The sequence below is a fragment of the Accipiter gentilis genome, chromosome 15 (assembly GCF_929443795.1).
Source record: "Accipiter gentilis chromosome 15, bAccGen1.1, whole genome shotgun sequence".
Taxonomy (NCBI): Eukaryota; Metazoa; Chordata; class Aves; order Accipitriformes; family Accipitridae; genus Astur; species Astur gentilis.
The window spans coordinates 31,646,087-31,666,244 of NC_064894.1; the positions used below are offsets into that span (position 1 = coordinate 31,646,087).

Sequence of the window (20,158 nt, forward strand, 5' to 3'; positions counted from 1 at the left end):
CTCAAGGATGATAGCAGAAATGTGCTCCTTGAGATGGTCCCTCCATCTCTTTTTTGCTGTTTGTTTTGGAAGCCATACATTTATGATCTTAGCCAATTTCTAATGCATGATCTTAACCAAAGGTGGATATAGCCATGATGAAAGCATGCAACAGAAGGACTGGAGGATATACATCTGTGCCACCACATTATGCGATGTGGAAACATGCACTGCACTGGCTGAAGCTAACAGGAGAAGGATGGGAAGGGGAGAAACCCCCTGCAGTAAGTCTCTGCCAGATGACTTTATCAGACATCTACAAAAAAAGTCAAATGTCAAACAATGAAAACTACTATTTGACAGAAGCTATTTGTGACCATACGGTACACAATTTCCTCATTTAAAAAACACTGAAAAATCTGTTTCATTGTATTATTGCTCTCCTGCCAGCAGGGGACAGGAATAAACTAATACAACATGAGGGTTTAAATTAGAGTCAAACAAATAGGAGAAAATGACAACATAGACACAACATGAGAACGCACAAATGATTCAAGGAAGGTAAAGTAGTATTTTTGGAAGGCACAAAGCAATGTTAAATTTTGCACATTAAAAAAAGGTACAGGGTAGGGATTACTATTCTTGTATTTACACACTGATGCAGACAATACTGAGAGAAGAATGACAACAGGACATAATGGGTCAAAGAATTTCTCTCCAGCATGCTACTTTTATGGACTCTACTGAAGTCACAGTTACATAATATAGATGTGTGAGTTTGAAAATAAAATGCACTAACCCTGAAGTAGTTAAGTGCATTAATTGGCCATCCACTAATCACTTTTGTAACTATGCTTTAAACTGTCAAAATCTGACATACTTTTCAGCAACAAGAAAGTCAGCAGGCATCTTCCTAATGGAAACTGTTCTTTTTAGTCAATTCCATGGTACACAATCAGCAGGACTCATACACATATATATGCCAGCAGAGGGCTATATGCAAGTTCATCATGGATCAAAAAGGGCTTGATGTCTGGTAATAACAAAGCTATTTACTGCTTCTAAACCTGCAAGGCATGACTGGGCTCAGCTCACTACTTTACCTAGTTTTATGGGGGGAACGTTGTAACTCTAGAAAAGTAATTCTTAGCACACTTCCTTCTTAAGAGAATTTCTACTGTTGCTCAGATGGTGGCCTCCTCACAGCACCCAGACCAGTGACAGACATGGACAGGTACTTGGTTCCTGCTAACAGTGGTCCTAATCCTTTTTGCTTTCCATAAACATTGGGAGAATAGAAATATGCTCTCTCTCAGCAGGCAGCTGATAACACCATTTCTAACCACACTGGCTTATTGCAGGAGAGCCAAACCACACCTACAGATATGTTGAAAGAAATCACTCAGAGTGCAATTCTATTAAAACCTATTGAATAAACAGAAATCATGGTGCCAGGGTAGAGCACAGAACAGCGCAATGGATAATAGTCAAGTACAGCCTTATTTATGTAAATGCAAGGAACCACAACTCCATCCTCTGCTATACTCAAAATATCAGGAAATCCAATCAGTCAACAAGTAGCAACGTGCAAAAAAGTGCATGTGGAAGCAGGTACAACCAGATACCCCTTTAAACAGAGAACTTAGAACAATCACTTAGCCTTAATGATTTAACCATTAGTTTCTTCAAAGGAAACTACCTTTCTAGTGCTTCAGCTATAATAAAAGAGCAAGTAACATTTCTGAATGCTATTACAACAGCACACAAACCTGTTTCTGTAAACCACGAAGAGGTAGAATTTGGGTTGACAGTCTCAAACTTTACCACCTGGTTGAAGTCTTTTCCTCTGCTGACACCGACACAAACTAAAGGGAATTCCTGCTCAGGGACTACCAGCATTTCAAACAATCTCAGTGGACAAGGTACAGGAAAATCTATGTGCTAGATTAAGAAACAAAAATAGATATTAGACAGGAAACCAGTTTAGTCGAAGTTGTTATTAGCTATTTAAACTGTATGGTAAATTTTATGCCATACATTTTGTAACATTAAGTTTACTTCTTCAGACAACAGTAATTGATACATACAAAAAGCCTGCATTAAGAAGTTTAGAAAGTCTTCATGACAATTCAGTTAAAATAAGACGGGATGTCTTTCGTCATGTATGTCCTGTACAGCTGTCTACAGATGACAAGAGTCCTATACCCATCATTGCTCTCCCCACCTATGGAGTCTCTAAGCCCTGTTTCCCAGGCTGAACAAGTTATAGCAGCTGCCTCTACAAATGTTAAGTCCAACCTGGCTCTGTCTTCAGGTGGTGTCAGATGGGGAGATAACAAGTATTTCTGAGCACCTCCAGTGTCACAAAGCATAGAATAAGTGGCCACCTTCTCTCTAGTATGGGAGCAAGCCCTCTGTCAACCCATGTTATCACTCCACCATGTCTTAGTCCATCAGCCAGAGTTTTTTTACTGTGCAACTAAAAGGCAATGCTCATGGAGAGAAGGGCTTTGTTCTTCAACTGAAGCGCACCACAAAAACAAGAACATTCCTATAAATATTTTTAGTCAGTTAATACTTGTTACATATTTAAATAGCTATTTTCATTGGAATTTAACAGAAACCAAGAGAAAAGTCTAATATCTCAAGAAATGGCTAATATTCTTAACAAGTCATTACAAGATAAATAGAAATTAACATGAGAGTATTTAATCTTATCATAATATTACCTTGATTAACATAAATTTTTGCATTGGTTCAACCCATTCTAACAAAACAATGCTAGACTGTAGTGCTCCACAAAGGTACTTGTGGCCTGTGTAGGGATTCCTCACTGCCAAAAAAAGAGAGGTAGAATACATTAGTGTACTAAGCAAATACAAATTATAAACAATTTCCAACTAAATAACAGTCCATACACTTTTGGAAAATACCCACCACTGCCACTCTAATCTTTTATATAAGGAAGCTCCTGAAAAGTCAACATCCACACTACGAAAATGGTGACAATGAGCATACTGGAGCAGGGGCTGCCCTTCCACTGGGCACGGACAGCTAGTAGCTGGTGCCAAATAAGCTGTAATAAACACCACTCTCACAAGAGTGCTGTGGTATGTTTCACCTCTCCAACTCAAAATAAAGTTTATTGGTTTTTTTAATACTGCTAGGTGGGATTTAGTATTTTATATGGTCTTTAAAAAAATAGTTAACTGCATACGTATTTGAAGTATCTTGCTCCACCATGTTGGTTTGCCTAAGCTATCTTCAAATCATCATGAGAAGCTTTTAAGAATAGCTTTTTCTATGACATACAGACAGTTACCCAGCAGGCACTGAACAATCACTGTCACTTGATAACTGCTTAGCTGCCTTCCAAGCACTGTCACAGCAAGTCTGAAATCCAGCTCCATTTTTCTGATGAACACTTCTAGATCAGCAGGAAATTCAGTTTCTTTTACAGTGACATAATTTATTTCCACTCAACTGCTCTTCTTCTATTGTTTGTCAGAACTCAATTAAAAATTGGAAGAGGACAGTAAAGTTGCAAAATTGGGCACTGAAATCTGAAGTTTCACAACTTCAGTTCTACAGTATTAACAAAATTTTGCTCCTTAAGCACTGCCAGCATATCCATTACAATGAACAAGCCTTACTTCACACTTTGTACAACTACATCTAAAGACCAGATTTTAAAGTGTAGTAAAGTGACTGTGGGCCATCAGGCAGTTAACACCACAGTTCACATAAGGAGCTTCCACAATCCAGTACTATCTACATAAGTGAGATACGCTCATGCTACCTTACTGCCAAGGAAATCCACTAGCAATCCCTTGGCACCTTAAACATCAAAGCTTAATTTCATTAATCCAAAGTTCCCACTCAACATCGGTCACACTGACTGCAAACTGCAGAAAATAACACTTTGCATGACTCTTAGTAAGGCTGAACTCAGCAGCAGAAACCAAAACCATGCAATTACCAACACCTGTAAGGCGGAGAAACAAGATCAGAAGTTCCCATCTTTTTCTGCCTCCTGTGGCACTGTTGCTTTCCCCAGGCCAAAGGGATACCTATCCCAGCAGGAATGGAGGCTCAGGCTGCACATAAGTAGGGCAAGAGAGGGGAATCTATAATTTCTCCCCTGGGACCTGCCTTTTGGAGCTGCCCTTCTTGACATCATGAATTACCACTTACACCTATCAGGCAAGAAGGACTCCAGGCTTATTAAGTTATCTCTGAATGCCAGGACAGCAGACTCCCCCTCATAATGCCAAGTCCCATGGCACTCTTGTTAAATTCTGTGCCTATTAGTACAGAAATCATAAGATTACAAAAGAGTACACCACCAGGTTTCTCATTTCAGAGATCTAAAAACATATGGACTTCCGAATTAATTTTCATGTCAGAAAGCCAGCATTGGTACCTACTCTGATCCCTGTCACTCCACCCCTTCAGGTGTTCCCTTCAGCATCCATTAACACTCACAGCTTCACTAGATGCCTCAATTAGGGCAAGACCTGGACATACACAATACATATCATTAACACCCTACCACACCCTAGAGAATTTGTATCCCAGAAAAAGTCAAGCTTTAACAGGTGAGCCAGACAAAGTAGTGATAAAAAAAAAAATCAGACATTTCAGCAATATTGGGGAGATTTTTGTCAGGATAAATGACAGGTGCTCACTTACCACTGAGTCTCTGAAAATCTCCTGTATAATACAACTCCTTACACCAAACACCTGATTATGGAACACCAGGTAAAACATTTCCAGGTACGAGAGCCTGACACCAAGAGATCATCCATAGCTATTTTTCCTGTTTGTTTTTTGTTTGTTTGTTTTAACCTATCTGCCCCCACCCCTCTTAAAACATGTCTTAACACAGTACAGCTTTGACACTTGGAACACACTATAATGGCTTCAGAGACAACACTGTCCTCAAATAATTGAAAATACTCCTTGCTTTTTATCATCCAATATTGGTAACTGGAACTTGTGCTAGGGAGTCAGGCTACTTAAGCCTGATGGTAACTTCAAGTTACTCCATCCATGGAGATTACGTTCTTCCTGCAGGCTGGTTTAGATTTGACATTCTGCTTCTCCGCATTTCTTGAGAATTGTCTTTAAATATAAAGAGTGTAATGAGAAAGCTTTCACTGCTTAAATGCAAGGACTAACCTGAATGAGCTCACTGTCTGCAAATGCATAGTTTTGTAATAATGACAGAAGTCTCTTTTCCCTTTACCTCCTAAATCTGACTCAGTAATCTTATACTGCCACCATTTGTACTGCTTCTTGGCATTTATTCTGCAGATCTTTACTTACCAACACAACACTTCTGACACCATTTAGTATCAGGAATTTTTGTAGACACTGCAAACTTCCTACAAGATATAAACACAAAATTACTGATCAGCTAAAACAATTGAATTAATTTGCTTTTTAGAGTTGTTGATGGGAAAATTATATTTGCCCCCAGAAAAACAAAAATATATTTATTTGTATATTTCTTCTCAAAATGATATGCCTAGAACATACATGGTGATCGCTCTGTTAGCGCTGAGATCCTGCTCAGTTCTGCACCATTATAAATGCAGTTAAAAGTGAGTAATGGAGAGGAATATGTACCTCAATACCTTCAAGCATAATTTACCACTCTCTCTCTCGCTATTTAATTATATGTATTTATACACATGCCTGGATAGTCTATTAGTACTCCCATGATCATTCTTTTTTGTAATGCTGTAACTTATTGCATCTTGTGCTGGATACTACACAGACAACAAAGTCCACTCTTGTCCCAAAGACATTTTAGGTCTAAGACATGACACATGGACCCAAGAGGTGTAGGAAATGGTGCCGTACCGGATCGCTTGCTGGGCCACAGTTCTTGCAAACTAACAGCTTAAGTTTTGCTAAACTTTTCATAGGCAGCACAGCATGTGTTTCAAGAGGAGGTCTGAAGAAGACTGGAAGGCAGCTTTGCAAGAACTTCTCATGTTGCAGGGGCTGCTCCCTGAGAAATTGTGAAAACAATTACTTGAAAATTTATCAGATAAGCCAGGGAAGATGTTATTTGCTGGTAATGGGAATCAGTATTTCTACACAGACTAGAAGATGACAGAAAGTATGGAGATAGGCCACAGTAGCCTTGACAGTAAAAAGAACTAATTTGATGCTGTAGAAAAGATGGGAATAAGTAGAGTGATAGATGCTGCACAGCTATGAATTGGGAAAATACTTGGATAGCATTTCAAATGAAGCTGTCCAGAAGGGACTGATAATACAGCAGGACTGAGCAGCATGAAAACTGAGTCCTGGCCACAAATTTTGGTTGGAAGTAGTCATGGAAGGAACTGCTCAAGGACACTCAAGGGAAAGAAGCTGGAAAAGAGACTTATCACAGATATATTTTTTGCTACTGAATGTTTGCCTACCAAGTATCATAAATTGAGCTTAGACCATTTTGCAGATGAATATATGAACCTTACAAATTACTCTGAATTCTACTTTGCTTTGCATTTTCTCTACCAAAAACTTCGCTTTTAACATATCTATGTTTTTCATGTAGCACCCTTCATCATGGTATTCAGGGACTTGCTGAAGAATACACTTTGTGGTCTGGTAGAAAAAAAAAATTATGCTCTTCTACATACTTCAAATGTACTACTTCTGCCTGGCTAAATGTTCCTGCCTTGATACCTCACAGCAAGGGATAAAACAGCAAAATGGATTATCTACACGACTCTGTCCTGCCTTTGAATGACTAGCTTGGCACTCATACATTCAGGTTGTACTGCATTGTTCTTGGGAATTGACATGACTGGACAAGAAATTTTCTGAGCCCTCTGCAACTTAGATGAGGTGTAATTCCACACTGAATGTAGTCTGAAGGTTTTCCTCACATGATCCTTATGATAATTATGGTTGTTAGTCCACTGCTGATGCCATTCTCAAGCCAAAGTCATCCAGGCAAAGTTAGTTTGGAAGAGAGAAGAACAGAACAGTGGTGCAGGCACACATAAGACAACGATTCAAAGCACAAATTATCTCTCAGGTAATTAGAATTTAGCCTCTAGGAGGAATATAATTTTCAGACAAGTGTTGCACCATTATGTTTGCAGGTGACTGAACAAGAATCCTTTCCTGAATCCAAGAATGAAATGTTAATAGGCTGTTAATAAACCAAAGGTAGAAGAGAATCAGGTCTTCTATAATAGTTTCCTAACAGAAAGCCTATTATATGAGAAGAACCAGTGATTCATTATGCACTTTAAGAATCAAAGGTTTCTCTGCAAACTAGACTAGGGTTACTACCTCCTCCTCTTGGATTTGAATGGGCTCCTAGGGCTTGTTTGGCAGCCAGCACTGTACTCAGTCTCTGGGATTTTGTATGTGCTTGTTAGTAAAGCACACACAATGCTGGCCAGCAAAAAATAACTAGCCAATGATGAATGTCAAATCTGTACTCCAGTGCTACTTTTCCCAGCTTTCAAAATAACCAATGAGTCCCATTCCCTCTGCAGTAAGAGATTACACATCCCTGCTTTTTTTTTTTTATTAAATAGAATGGAAAGATAGTGCCCAGAGTAACTAATGTAAGATCACCATTTGTACTTGCCTGAAATATCACAGGTACAATACTAACCCTAGATTTTGTTTAGCATCAAGTACAACCAGGATTTACCATACCAGACTATAGCTGAAAAGACCTATGCCCAGAAACAAAAGGCTTCATGACAAGAAGGTAAGATGTACCAAAACCCATTTCTCTAATATGAGGATATTCACATCTTGATTTGTGTAAATTTAAGGGTCTACCCTCTGATTAATGCCCATATGAATTATTCATGGCGATCTGTGAACAGAGCTCCACATTATTTGGTATCCCCAGATTTTCACAAGCATATCCTGAACTCCCAGGATTAAGATATTCTGATATCTCTGATAACGTGTATTTACCTGGGAAGTATTCGGTCAGGGAGTTTGTGTGCTGGAATAGCAACAGGTAACTTTTGCATTTGCCTTGCATAATCAAAGAGTCCTGGTAGATTATGGGAATAAAGCTGAGAAGCTTTACCTGGAAATTAGAAAACAAAAACACACTTCAAATACGAAACCAAATGTTTACCAGCACTACCACTCAAAGTTAGCACAGTAACTTACCAGATATTGATAACAAGCAATTGTTCATGACATATAACCACGTACACCTTCGAGGAAATAGCTGATAAATGGAAGGAAAAACAAAGAAGGAAAAGCATTCAATTTGATATACACAAAATGTGAGCACATTAAGTCAATCAATTAATATCTGCATAGATGACAGGACCAAACTAATATTGACTTGCTTTTTATAGCAGAAATTAGCTTAAGCCAAGTAATGTTTACCTGGATTCCAGAGTTAATTCCGAGTAAATCTTAGGCACACACACTATATTTAACATACACATTAACATTTAGACTATTAGCATATTTTATATTAATGTCTTCAAGTATACTATAATTAGCCCACAAGATGTCATTATAAAGATCAATCAATTTTCAAAAACTTTAAAAACCATCGAACTTTTTCTTTCAAAGGAGAAAGGCATAACAACATAAACTTCAGTAAACAAAGCACAGTCAACAAACAATGACCATTCTAAAGCCTGTGACAGTCCAAATCTCTTGAAACAATTAAAACTAGCACTCAAAGGGACTCTCCACCTGCATATGATTACGCATTTCACTTAACTGATCAAGGAATGCAACAGACTGTCAAGGCAGAATTGTTATTTGTCAAATCCCACAATTACTATAAAGATGGGACTGAAACCGACAAGACATCCTTTAAAAAAAAACAAAAAAGATGGATTAAAAAAAAGGTACTTTTTTCCCCTCTCACAACTTCTGGAGCTTGTTGCCACAAGAGGTCATGGAGGCAGAAAGTATCAACAGCATATACGAGGGATTAGACATACTCATGTCCAACAGGTCCATAAACGGACACAAAAACAAATAGGCAGGGATCCTCCAACATCCCTGATTCAATGACTGCAGTGGAGTTGGAAGAGAACAGACAGCAGACAGTGGTAAAGCTCATGGGCATTTCCTACTGCCACTTTAGAAAATAGCTTACTGGGCTAGACAGACTCAGGAGGACATTTCTTTTGTTGTTCTTAAAACAACAACACCACCACCACCACCACACCAAACCAAAACTCCGCCCCCCCCCCAACAACCAAACAAAAAACCCTCATGAAACCAGAACAAAAAAAAAACCCAAACCACAACAAACCACCTCACTGCTGGGTTATTAGAAAGATTTGAAGAGATCTGTAAATTAATTGAAACATTTTTCTGCCAAAGAGCAAGATATTCATCTTGATGCTGTGCTAACTCCTGCAAACGTGTTATTTCTGCTTTGTCCATTACTGAAGTAGAATGTAGTGAAAAAAGACAAGGATACTACTTTTGCTTTTACACTGAATTGTATCAGACCTAAAGAGTAAACAATGAAGTGAAACACAGAACTTGAAAATGTTATTAAAGCCCTATTGCCTTATATCATAAATAACGATGTAATAAACGATTAGCACAGAGGGTGCACTTCTGTTCCAGAAGTCTTCTCATAACCTAAACACACTAAGAAAAACCTACGGTAATAATCCACCAGCCTGGCTGTATCCAAATGTAATGTGCAAGTTTGATCTTCTGTAGCTGCATAAGCATATTGCGACTTAGTAGGTTTGGATCTGAGGATTAGAGAAGAATAGCAATATTCAAATTTGCAGATTGATTGACCTGTCACTCATTCCTCCTGTTCCACACATGATGGGCTGTTTTTACAAGCATCTCTTCTCATCTCCAAGTGCTTATTAAAACATTTCCCTACAAGCTCACTAGGCAACGCACTACAGAACATGGTGCTTAGAAAAAACGAGGACGGATATGAGAGCATGAGTTTCATTACACCTATTCTCCTTGCCAATTTTAAAAAACCCACCAAACAAAACCAAAAGAAAAAAATGAAACAAAACTCTTGTTGGTCTACCTGGCCTACAAGAATTACTGTATTAGTTAATGATACTTGTCAGAGTAAGTTTTACAACTGCAGTGTAGCAGCAGAGCGTTACCTGAGCTAAGTTTTAACTAGCTAACTCAAGCACCAGTATGATTATGAGTTATACAGAGCTCAGTGCAAGCTATCTAGGCCGCCTTCTCAACACAACAGACATATCTACAATGTCTGGACCCTGGAAGATGAACAAACACCAGTGCCTCCAGCTTACAGTGTGAAGGCTGTCCTTGCAAATTCCTCCATCTTGATGGCAGATGCATAGCTCCCTAAGTTAGGGAGAAGGCAGGAAAGAAAACAAGTCTCTTAGAGACTAACAAAAGAGCTGGAGAAGACAACATACAGAAAAGCCTGCAATTGGCATTTCCCCCTCCCCAGTATCCTCTCAGAAAAATTACTATTTATAAGATTCTGCAAAGACAGAGTTTTAATTGGCATTCAGTAAGCTGAGTCTCATCAGCAAAGCTGCTTTTAAGACCAAAAGAATGGAATCTAGCATATAAAGAATCTCCTTGCTTCCCTGTAGCTGAAACACAACATTTGTTGCAAATATTCTGTCTTGTAACAAAGCTTTAAAGAAAATAGAAATTTTAATCAAAAATATATCAGTGAAATTCCATACTATTTAACAAATCATTTAAATGCAGGACAATGCACTACAATGAAGTTCAACACATTGGTATACGCAGATCTCCTACGTAAACATGGTTCAGCCTACAAAAAACTTAAACTTGACTGAAAGGTATCGTCAATAGTAAACATTTAAGGTAATTCTCAGTGTAGCTAGTGCCTATGTAACTGTAGTGAAGACAATTTTTACAAGGATTATACAACATTAATCTGAGTGGCTAAAAAAAGTGATAAAGATCTACTTTTTTCCAAAATATCAAAACAGAAATATACCTGCTCCATTGATGTTTCATGAAGTTCATTGAGGTTCAGTGTGTAAATACCTTCTTCTGCACCAAATATCAAGTACTGATCTGCAAACACAAACAAAACCAAAAAATCTAGAAATCCTGATTTAAGGGGGGTGTGTTTTATAAGAGTATGCAGCTCTTTACAAAATACAGACTTAAACCAACTACATACATTGAAACAAACCAACCTATAATAGTCACGGTACCTGAAAGCATGGAAAATTAACCTTCCTAAGAAAGCTTAAATTTGTGGATGGGGCTGGTTTAAGACATTAGGAAAGATCAGTCTTTTTTTTGTGACTGACAACTGGAATAAAAACCAGCAGTGATACAACCATAAGCAAGAATTCATGTCAATAATTTCCTCATGTATGCATTATCCTACTTAGACATTTCCATATATTTTGTGACATATTCATAGCCTTCTTTTGGGGTACTTCAACAGAAGTACTGACTAGAACATTTTCTCAGTACTTGGGGATGCCTCGCTTCTTGAATATAAGTAATACCCTGGATTGCTTTTAGGCATGCAAACAAGACAGACATCTCATATTGAGATGATGTCAACTGCAAAAGATTTGACTTCTTTAATGCCAGTTTCTAAAAAAACTAAGTATTTTCTTGCTTAGGGGCTCAGTAGCATGTCTATACAGCCTATAATCAGAAGGTGAAATTGCATGCAATGCGAGTACAATGTTACCAATTATCCCTTTTATCAGGCTATATAATAAAGCACTAAAATAAACCCCTAAGCACTAAAATAAACCTGTAGGACCAGAAAGATTGGCAGGGGGCAAATAAAGTGAGTGATAAAGAAATCAATCTCAACTAGAACATCCAGAAGGCAGATTTAAAAAAAATAAATAAATTAGGATTGGCATCTTTTAGACTAAAAAGTTGATAAGAGTCTTGAATCAAAATGAAAAAACGTTTTTTTACCTTTAATATGTAATTTGTTCTTTTTAATCAAAGCTGAAAACTGCACCCCACGTATCTTAACATAATTAAAAAAACACATTGAATTTCAGCAGTGGCACAATTAAAGAACTGCTTATATCAATAAACATATTTTACAATATGTCTATTTTAAAAGGAATAGCCTTGCTCATTTAAGCACTCTTGATATCTGAGGAGAGGACAATATGGGTAAAACATGCATAATATACTACCTCTTGTATCTGGATTTATCCATGATGTTGCACAATGAATTTTTAATGGACAGCCATTGAAAACCTTTGAAAAGCAAGCACCCATCTGTAGAAGTAAAAGCAATTAAAAATATACATATGAAAAATGAAAAGGTGACATTTCCAATAGGATGATTTTTACTTGTCCTGGTTTCAACTGTGATAGAGTTAATTGTCTTCCTAGTAGCTGGCATAGTGCTATGGTTTTGAGTTTGTTATGAGAAGAATGTTGGTAACACTGATGTTTTCAGCTGTTGCTATGTAACACTTAATCTAAAGTCAAGGATTTTTCAGCTTCTGATGCCCAGCCAGCAAAAAGGCTGGAGGGGCACAAGAAGATGGAAGGGCACACAGCCAGGGCAGCTGATCCAAACTGGTCAACAGGCTATTCCATACCATGTGATGTCACACCCAGTATATAAACTGGGGGGAGTTGGCCTGGGGGGAATCGCCACTCGGGGACCAGTTGGCAGGTGGTAAGCAATTGCATTGTGCATCACTTGTATATTCCAATCCTTTTATTATTACTATTGTCATTTTATTAGCGTTATCATTATTAGTTTCTTCTTTTCTGTTCTATTAAACTGTTCTTATCTCAACCCATGAGTTTTATTCTTTTTTTTTTTTTTTTTTTCCCAATTCTCTCCCCCATCCCACTGGGTGGGTGGGAAGTGACTGAGCAGCTGCATGGTGCTTAGTTGCTGGCTGGGGTTAAACCACAACATTACTTAATGTAGTAACAAAAGGTTAAGAGTAGTTTCATTTGCCATGTGGAAAATAACCTCATCCAGACAAGCTGACAAAAGGAATTTTTTTTAAGTTATTTTTTTTCCTTTGTGTGCAAGACTTTCCTGAACAAACATACCAGAATTAGCATTTCAGAATTAGCTCTTAAATTAACAGTCTAAGCACATACTTATTACAAAGTTGAGAAACCTGAAAAACGTTCCTGAATTTCATTACTTTAGTAAGTCTCAACAGAGAAACTTTATTCTTGCCATATTCCACACACTTAAAATAAAAGTCTAGGTCATGCAACAATCACAATCTTAAGTCTCAGATTTTCTATTAGTTGTTTCAAATTTACTTATTTTCAATATTGTTTGCTTCCTAAAGGGAGACCTGTGGTAGAAGATTCACACCCCTTGTTCAGCATCACCCTTAAAAACTCAGTTTGCCTATTAAGCAAGTATCTTGCATAGTATAATATAATCAACTTCTCCACCTTCCCCCTAGTGAAGTGCAATCATTTGTAGGCATTTATAATATTTACTAAAATTTGCTTCAAGATGACAGAAAAGCAAAAGCCAGGGCTTCCTCCTTTCCCCTCAAGCATCAACATAATAATTACCCATCCTATTTGGGGTACCAGCTGATCAGTAGCACTGCACATGAAAAGGAATGATACAGTAGTAACCAACAATTAGTAAAGTGAAATGTTATCATTTATCAAATGATGGTCAAACGTAAGGACCAGTCACAGGTAAGGGTTGTCATCTTGAATATAAGCAGGTATCACCTTTACGCAAAGCTACATACACTGTAATACAGCTACAGAATGGCAATGGTTTTACTTTATATTAATACTTTGTGAATTATTATCAATCTATAAACTGAATTAACAAAATAGCTCTTGTGTTAACATTTGGGCAATTATTTGTTTTTGTTAACCTGTTGCTGAATAAGAAAGTCTGCACACAGTTCAGTCACTTCTGAACATAGTTTAGTTTAATAAGAAAAGAAAAAGAACTTCATAATTAACCCTTTAAAATGAAAAAGAGCAGAAATTAGACCCTTCTTCGTGCTTTGGACATCTCTCACTCTTGCATCACTATCAGGAAGTTCATGAGTTTGTCTGAATGTACTTATGTGAGGAAAGAATCAAATTCATTGAGGTAATCAGTAAAATCTGAAAGACCCCATTACACAAAGACAAGGGGAAAGACTTCAGCACTGCTAGTACCACTGCAGAAGGCAGTGCCAAGGCAGGGAGCTGGCTGCTTGCTAGACAATGAGATAATCCTTCTGCAGGTGTAAGAACAGAAGTAAGAAAAGATACACGTGAGGCAGGAACATGAGAAGATACTGACACAGAGTGACCTCAAGGTACTGACAGCTTCAATATTGTCAAATCCCTCAGCAGCAAGGAGTCTGAAGGAGGGATGGTATCAAGAAAAACAATAAAGGGATGGTTTTAGTGGTTTTATGGAAGCCTGTTTCCAAGTGTGCAGGGCACAAAGACACTCAACAGAAAACACACCAGATGACACTCAAAGCACTGATCTAGAATACTGGTGTTCCTGCTGCTCCTGTAACCACCTATGCAATTCTCCTTGACCCTTTCCAAGCACTGAAGAGAGAGAGATGCTGCACAATGGAGGGAAGCTGTGCTCATTGCTAAGACCTAGTTGAGCTCTGCAGTAATAAGTCAGATAAGAAAGGAGGAGATGGAAATCAGAAGAGACTAATCATTTTCCTCTGGCCATTCTCAGTCCTGATCTCAAGAAAGCCTGCAGAGCCAAGATGCTGCTGCAAATGCCCCAGAAGGGTAAACAGTGCCTGAGGGTATCATCTCTTAATATCAAACGAATCTCAAGGATACAGCTTAAAATCAGACAAATTATTAAACTGAGTCGCTAGTGGGGGGAAAAAAACCCCACAAACATGAAATAAAAGGTTGAAGCAAGGCTGCTTGATCTGACTGCTGCCATGGAGGCATTTAAGTCTCAGGGGAATTTCAGCAGGCAAGGCATTCCCTCACTGGTAGGATCTAACAGGTCTCCCTGTGCTGCAGGGAAAAACACATTACCAGACTGCGTTATTAAGAAAGTTGAACAAAATCTCTAGAGTCACAGGCAACCATGCATTTTAAACAGAGACCCAGAACATCTAACTATGTGAGAGGACAGCGAGAACACAAAACACTTCTTACCATTTGGCAGCATACTTAAAAACCACAGAGCAAAAAACCCCCTAACAAACAAGAATCAGAACAATGATGTCCCACAGAAAAAGAACATAAGAGATTGAAATATCGTCAAAGTTTTACTTGCTGTAGCAGGGTGTTTGTTAAATAAAACTCCCAGGTGATGTCAGGATGCAAAACATGCTCCACAACAGAGAAAAGTAAAAAGTCCAGTAATCCAAATGACCTGGGAAAAAAAAACCCTTCCTTACCCAAATTTTCATTATTCGGCAACTGATGGAGACAGCAGGCAGAGAGGAAGATGTGAAGTGCCAAACAGATCTTCAACAATTAACAGGAAGGTTAGAAAGTTTGTTATACATAAAAGGTGGGGTGTGATAAGGGAAGAGAGGGGAAAGACTTTCTAACCTAAGAACCAGCAGAACCAGAGAATTAGTGCACTACAAAGATGCATGAACATGCAAAGAACAGTCCAATATCCAAAGACTCATTTGATCAGCTTCAGAAGTTTTCCTATTTTAGTCAGTCTCTTGTTACAGCTTCATTATATTAGCAACTCACAGTCATTCCCTGATGGCCTGTCCCTGAAATTTGTGGCAAAAGTTCAACACATATGACTTCATTTTGAGCTATTTTATTTTCTACTCTTTTTCTCATTCCAGTCACCAAACCTATCTTATTTTCCCCTCCCCATGATGATTCAGTTCTTTTGAATGCTAAGAGTGCTTCCAAATTTCTGTCACCTGCTAGTTTAAAGTACGCACTCCTAGGCCATACATTTAGTTTATTAAAACAGGATTGACCTCAATAAACGATGCTAAACACATCAAGTACTCAGAGCTAAACAATCCTGTGCATTTATGCAAGAGATTACAGTTCTAAGGAACAGAAGTATGACATCTACCTTAACCTGTCCTGCTTGTCTAAAATGGATAGGAAGCAAAAACCAGTATCATTTGCATTTACACACCCTTGTAGCAATTTTATCTTCTTATCTAAAGAAGAGAAACTGATCTGGCTTAGGACTAGCGCAACAAAAAGGTTAGTTTAAAAGTCAGATGAATCCCCTATTTGGTGCACAGCTCAACTACATGAATGCATGCTCCAGCACACAAGCAGGAGAGCGGTAAGGGCAGAAACAAACGACCAAGAAGGAAAGACTGGCTATTCAGATCACAGTGCTGGCTAAAAGCACAGTGACAAGTCCATGCAGGTATTACAATGAAATTCTACTTTGCTTTATGTTATGAAGGTACACATAGATAATCTAACAGTATTTCCAGCCCTAAGGCATATACGAATCCTATCTTCAGAAGTTTTGAAACTTAGAGCTGCATAGTATAAACTTCGAGGTATCTGCAATTTCTGAGAGGCATTAGGTCCTCAGATCAGCAAGTACCTTCAGTACACTGAAAGTACTTCTGTGACATCAGTCACAGAACTCTCATTCACTTTTTAATGAAGCAAGCAAACAAAAAACCTTCCAAAATTTACTTCAAGAGCACAAAATCAAGAGCAATTTCTGAAATACCATACCTGTGGCTTAACATTTCCAAGACATAGTGACTTTTATATTTAAAAAAAATAAATACTACAAACATTCAAAAAAATGTACTCTCTCAGCTTTAGTAAGAAGACTTGTCCTGCTTCCAACATGTATTTGTATGACTCAGTAATACTCACGTGTACTTTAGGTGTGGGAGGAAGGCCATTACTAATTGGTTTCTAGAAAACAAAAGTTTAAAAGTATGTTTACACTCACATGCACACATATGCATGAACATGCATATTCTCTCCCCACACTATAGGATAACCAAAATACAAGTCTAAAAAAAACTTTTTTGAATGCTGTTAAAAGCACTTGATAAATAATTGAGCATAATTATATTAGGAGAAAATAAAAAGCCAATATTTCTATCTACATAAGAAATAGATACAAAACTCTCTCCCTGCAGTTAGGTTTGTGGGTTTTTTTTAAGACAATAGAGTTGTGTTGTATATTTCTACAGTACACTAAATGGAAGGCACTAGGCACCTACTGGGACACTCTGCTGTGTCCAGCATCTCATATACTAGATCTGAAAGCCATGGCTAAGCTTTGGCTACAGTCCCACTTTTAAGCATGATGTTAGGCTACAGACCTCCCTTCCAACCAATGCTTCCATTAATTCTGTACGAGTTTGCTAACTACATGTCTCTAGTGACCACACACCACAAATTACCAGTATAATTTTCTTTCATTAAAACCTCTGCTATGGTTCCCTAATATCTCCTCATTGAACGTCTGCAATTCAACTGGACAGTCTATTGCGCAACATTTTCACATTACAATGATGCCTGAAAGAACGCCATACCCAGCAATACAAAGTTTAAGCAATATTGCAGCAATTGCTCAATTGTTCAATATTACAAGCAGTGTTAAACTCTATCAATCAGTCCTAGACCCACTTCCCTGTATCAGTATCAATTTCTCCTAGTAAAACATGCTTCCAACAAAATGCATTTCACAGGTAGTACAGGAAACTTCAAACACACAATTTCAAATGCCAAGTTCAAAGCAGTTCAGGAAATCATACTTTCTAAAGTACTGCCAGTATTACTGGCACTTCCTTAAAGCAAAACAAAAACACACACAATGGTTTCTACTCTATTTCCTCTTCACTTCTCTCAAAAGAACAGCATTTCCAACCTCATCCTTAGAAGAAGTCTCTAAAGAGTGCAGTTTCATGTTACATTTAGTCTGATCTAACTACAGATTTCCCACTCTCTCCCATCTCACATTCCCACTTTTGTATCATAGTAATAGAGTAACCACTCTAGAAGCCATTTTGCTGCTTTGATGGAAAAACTCACTTGGAAGAGGAGAAAGGGATGCAGGAATATTCCCTTTCCTCAGCTCACAGCTGGATCTGATTACATGTGGTGTAAAACTGCATTCTCTCCATGAGAGCAACTTCACATAAATATATACATAGCTCAAGTCTGACACTAAACCCAAGCTGCTAGACCTGGAAACCCGGAGCTCTGGAGGCCAGCAGGCAAACAGCTTACATATCTGGACCCTCAATCTACATTTCTCCACCTTTTTTCCCCATGAACACCAAAACCCCCATATGCCTACATCTGGAATAGGAGGACCTCATTTGGGAACAGCCCTGATTCAGCTCCTTTCCCAGGGCCAACAAAATCCTCCAACAAGCCATCAGGTGGCAGCACATTCCTTAATTTCCTCATTTGCTTAAATAGTCATTGCTCAGTTCAACACATTACATCTCTCTCACAGGATCTTGTTCTCATTACATCTCTCAAGCATGTGAATACAAGCAAGTAAATCTTGTATATCCACATTTATGTTAGTTTCTAATGAAAATTAAATACCGACTCAAACTTCAGCTTAAGACTGTATCACAACTACAGGATCTAGCAAAACTGTGCTTTGAGTCAAAGTAAACAAGATGCCACCCATGAAAATTCCTGAAAAGCATGCCTGCTCCTCTTCACTGAGCATGTTAAACAGTTGAGACAACTTTAAAACTACACCTAGAAGCTTAAATACCTACCAGTATTTCCTTCTTTTCTTTCCTTGAAAAATTAGTGTCTCTAGCTTCATTCTGTTGATGTGGTGATCCCTCTCTTTCACCATTTAATTGTACAGAAGTGACTCCATTACCTAGAAAGATTCATATTTAGAAATGTATTCTTCTACCTTCAACTCAAAGAGTAGTCTAGCCTAAAAACAAATTTGAAGGTAATTAATATAACAAATCTAATGTGGGCATAGAAAGGGATGCAGTCACAGTTATGAGGCAAAATGCATTTAACATACTAAAGAATAGCTTCGCTACAGCTAATGCTTCAATTATTGATTCTTTATAAATAGCCTTGAGGCACTTCTTAGCACTGGATGCTTAAACATTACAGTCAAATCTGCAACTGCAGTACTAAATATGTAGCAAGGCAGACCTAGCAAGATAGCAATTAAGAGTCAGACATTAAGCTTGCTTAAAACAAGCCAGTCCAGGACAACTCTCAAACCATGAGGCTTTAACAAAAGCATAAAAGGAACAGCCTGAGCAAACAGTAAACACACAGTTACCTGCTATACCACCCAACTCAGTTCACTACATATAAAGGCAAACTTTGAAAGCAAAACTCTATTCTTGATGCATCAAATAACAACATTTGACACACAGGGCCAGAATCTGAAACCTATATACAGGAAAACTTTTTTTATACCCTGTGACAATCCTGCTACACCACATTATAAGCCTAGTGCTTCAAAAAGCAACTGTGTCACCAATGGCATCAGTAGGAATCGTGTCAGTGACTTTCCTAGAAGGTACATTTGACTCTCTTAAGAGTCTAAGCATGCTTTCTTCGTGCATTTTGGTTTTCACGCACTTTCTGTTACTTGCCCACCAAAGAAAAATTACCACAGTACATTTTAATGTGTGCACAGGTGAGGATGTAGAGATAAAATCACATTAGATTATTTAGGAAATATTTGTATACTTCTTGGTGTCATTTTTATTACCTAAAGCATTAGATTTCTGTGGAGGTAACCGAGGAGGTGGCGGTCTGGGTGGAACCTGAGATGCAGATTTTGCTGGACTCTCTGATGTTGGGCATCTCTTGATTGTCCCTTGATTATCATTTTCAGAAGGATGAGTTTCTTGGGGGATAAAGATGGATTTAGGCTGAAAAAGACACAGTAATAATAAAAACATAATGAAAAAAGATTCAAAGCATCCATGCTACTTCTCAATGAGGAAAAAACCCAAAACATGTGCAGTATTTGGATCCTGGAATTTTCACAAGTAAATTGGTAAAGCAACTTGTTCTGCCATGCAAATTTCTTTCAAAAAAAACCTAGAAGAAAATGCATAGCAATAAGGAAAACCTTGTTATCAACAAAGGATGAATTCAAAATCATTATATTCAAGTCATGCATTAAATTATTGGGCATGTGAAAATGTCACTGTTTATGACTACAGATAACCAAACCAGACATTTAAGTAGAAACTAGGGAACATTGAGTGATATGGCCAGAACTTTGTTTAAAGAATCCCAAACAGGGATGTAA

General features: G+C 38.0%; 1 protein-coding gene across 6 annotated transcripts in view; it reads right to left on the reverse strand.

Annotated features, from left to right (window-relative positions):
- MAP4K3 (mitogen-activated protein kinase kinase kinase kinase 3) overlaps positions 1-20,158 on the reverse strand; it is an 86,085-nt gene that overhangs the window by 9,496 nt on the left and 56,431 nt on the right. For 5 of the 6 annotated variants that reach the window (XR_007508199.1, XM_049817848.1, XM_049817847.1 and 2 more), the window contains 10 exons: positions 19,610-19,772; positions 18,636-18,745; positions 16,759-16,800; positions 12,132-12,216; positions 10,946-11,025; positions 8,149-8,209; positions 7,945-8,062; positions 5,308-5,366; positions 2,709-2,812; positions 1,749-1,920 (listed from right to left, as the gene is read on the reverse strand). Coding sequence is in view for 5 of the 6 variants with exons in the window: in XM_049817848.1 (XP_049673805.1) it covers positions 1,749-1,920; positions 2,709-2,812; positions 5,308-5,366; positions 7,945-8,062; positions 8,149-8,209; positions 10,946-11,025; positions 12,132-12,216; positions 16,759-16,800; positions 18,636-18,745; positions 19,610-19,772 (994 nt within the window). In the remaining variant the exon portion in view is untranslated. The remainder of the gene's footprint in view (positions 1-1,748; positions 1,921-2,708; positions 2,813-5,307; positions 5,367-7,944; positions 8,063-8,148; positions 8,210-10,945; positions 11,026-12,131; positions 12,217-16,758; positions 16,801-18,635; positions 18,746-19,609; positions 19,773-20,158) is intronic. The other variant, XM_049817845.1, reaches the window with a different exon arrangement.